This window comes from Chaetura pelagica, unplaced genomic scaffold, assembly GCF_000747805.2.
Source record: "Chaetura pelagica isolate M959 unplaced genomic scaffold, ChaPel_1.0 scaffold250, whole genome shotgun sequence".
Lineage (NCBI taxonomy): Eukaryota > Metazoa > Chordata > Aves > Apodiformes > Apodidae > Chaetura > Chaetura pelagica.
This window is the reverse complement of record NW_009951929.1, coordinates 259,481-260,444: the sequence shown is the minus strand read 5'-3', so window position 1 is coordinate 260,444 and position 964 is coordinate 259,481. Positions and strand designations below refer to the sequence as shown.

The 964-nt window shown below is 61.5% G+C and overlaps 1 protein-coding gene across 1 annotated transcript in view; it reads left to right on the top strand.

The window, feature by feature from the left end:
* Positions 1–23: 23 nt before the first annotated feature.
* Positions 24–964, top strand: part of TSPAN33 (tetraspanin 33) — a gene marked incomplete at its 5' end in the record, with an annotated part of 3,744 nt that continues 2,803 nt past the window's right edge. The window contains 3 exons of the mRNA XM_009996384.1: positions 24–110; positions 219–314; positions 407–535. Coding sequence (XP_009994686.1) covers positions 24–110; positions 219–314; positions 407–535 — 312 coding nt within the window. The remainder of the gene's footprint in view (positions 111–218; positions 315–406; positions 536–964) is intronic.

Below are 964 nucleotides of genomic sequence, written 5' to 3'. Positions count from 1 at the left end.
TGTTCCCATCGCTGTCACCTTCCTGTCGCCTGCAGTTCTCCGTCTGCCTGACCGTGGTCTTCCTCCTGCAGCTGGCTGCTGGCGTGCTGGGCTTTGTCTTCTCTGATAAGGTGCCATCAAAAAGAGGGGGGACAGTAGTGGTGGGAGGATGGTCTGAGTGATCCCCTCACCACCAGTCTGTCCCATTGGGTGACAACCTTCCTGATGTCCCCTCGCAGGCACGTGGCCAGGTCAGCGAGATCATCAACGGGGCCATCGTGCATTACCGGGACGACCTGGACCTGCAGAACCTCATTGACTTTGGGCAGAAGGAGGTTGGCAAGGGGGGGACTGGGGGGGTGACAATGACAGGTGGGTGAGGTTTGGGGGTCCCCGCTGAGCACCCCGTGTCCTTCCTTCCCTGCAGTTCAGCTGCTGCGGGGGGGTCTCCTACAAGGACTGGTCCCAGAACATGTACTTCAACTGCACGGCCACCAACCCCAGCCGGGAGCGCTGCTCTGTCCCCTTCTCCTGCTGCCTGCAGGACACCCAGGAGGTGAGGACATGGGGGGACCTGGGGGACACCCCCTCAGCACCATGTTTCCCACCTCTCCTGGGCCTGGAGACCCCTCCCCAGGAGAAGGGAGCCCACCTCCAAGAAGGAACCTACCACCAGCACTATATGGGACCCCACACCACCCTCTGGGTTTGGTGTGGGGTTTGGGAAACAGTGGTGGGACCCCATATGGCTCCTCTGGGTTTGGGGACACAGTGGTGGGACCCCATATGGCTCCTCTGCGTTTAGGGACACAGTGGTGGGACCCTCTATGGTCCCTCTGGGTTTGGGGACACAGTGGTGGGACCCCATGTGGCTCCTCTGGGTTTGGGGACACAGTGGTGGGACCCCATGTGGCTCCTCTGGGTTTGGGGACACAGTGGTGGGACCCCATGTGGCTCCTCTGGGTTTGGGGACACAGTGGTGGGA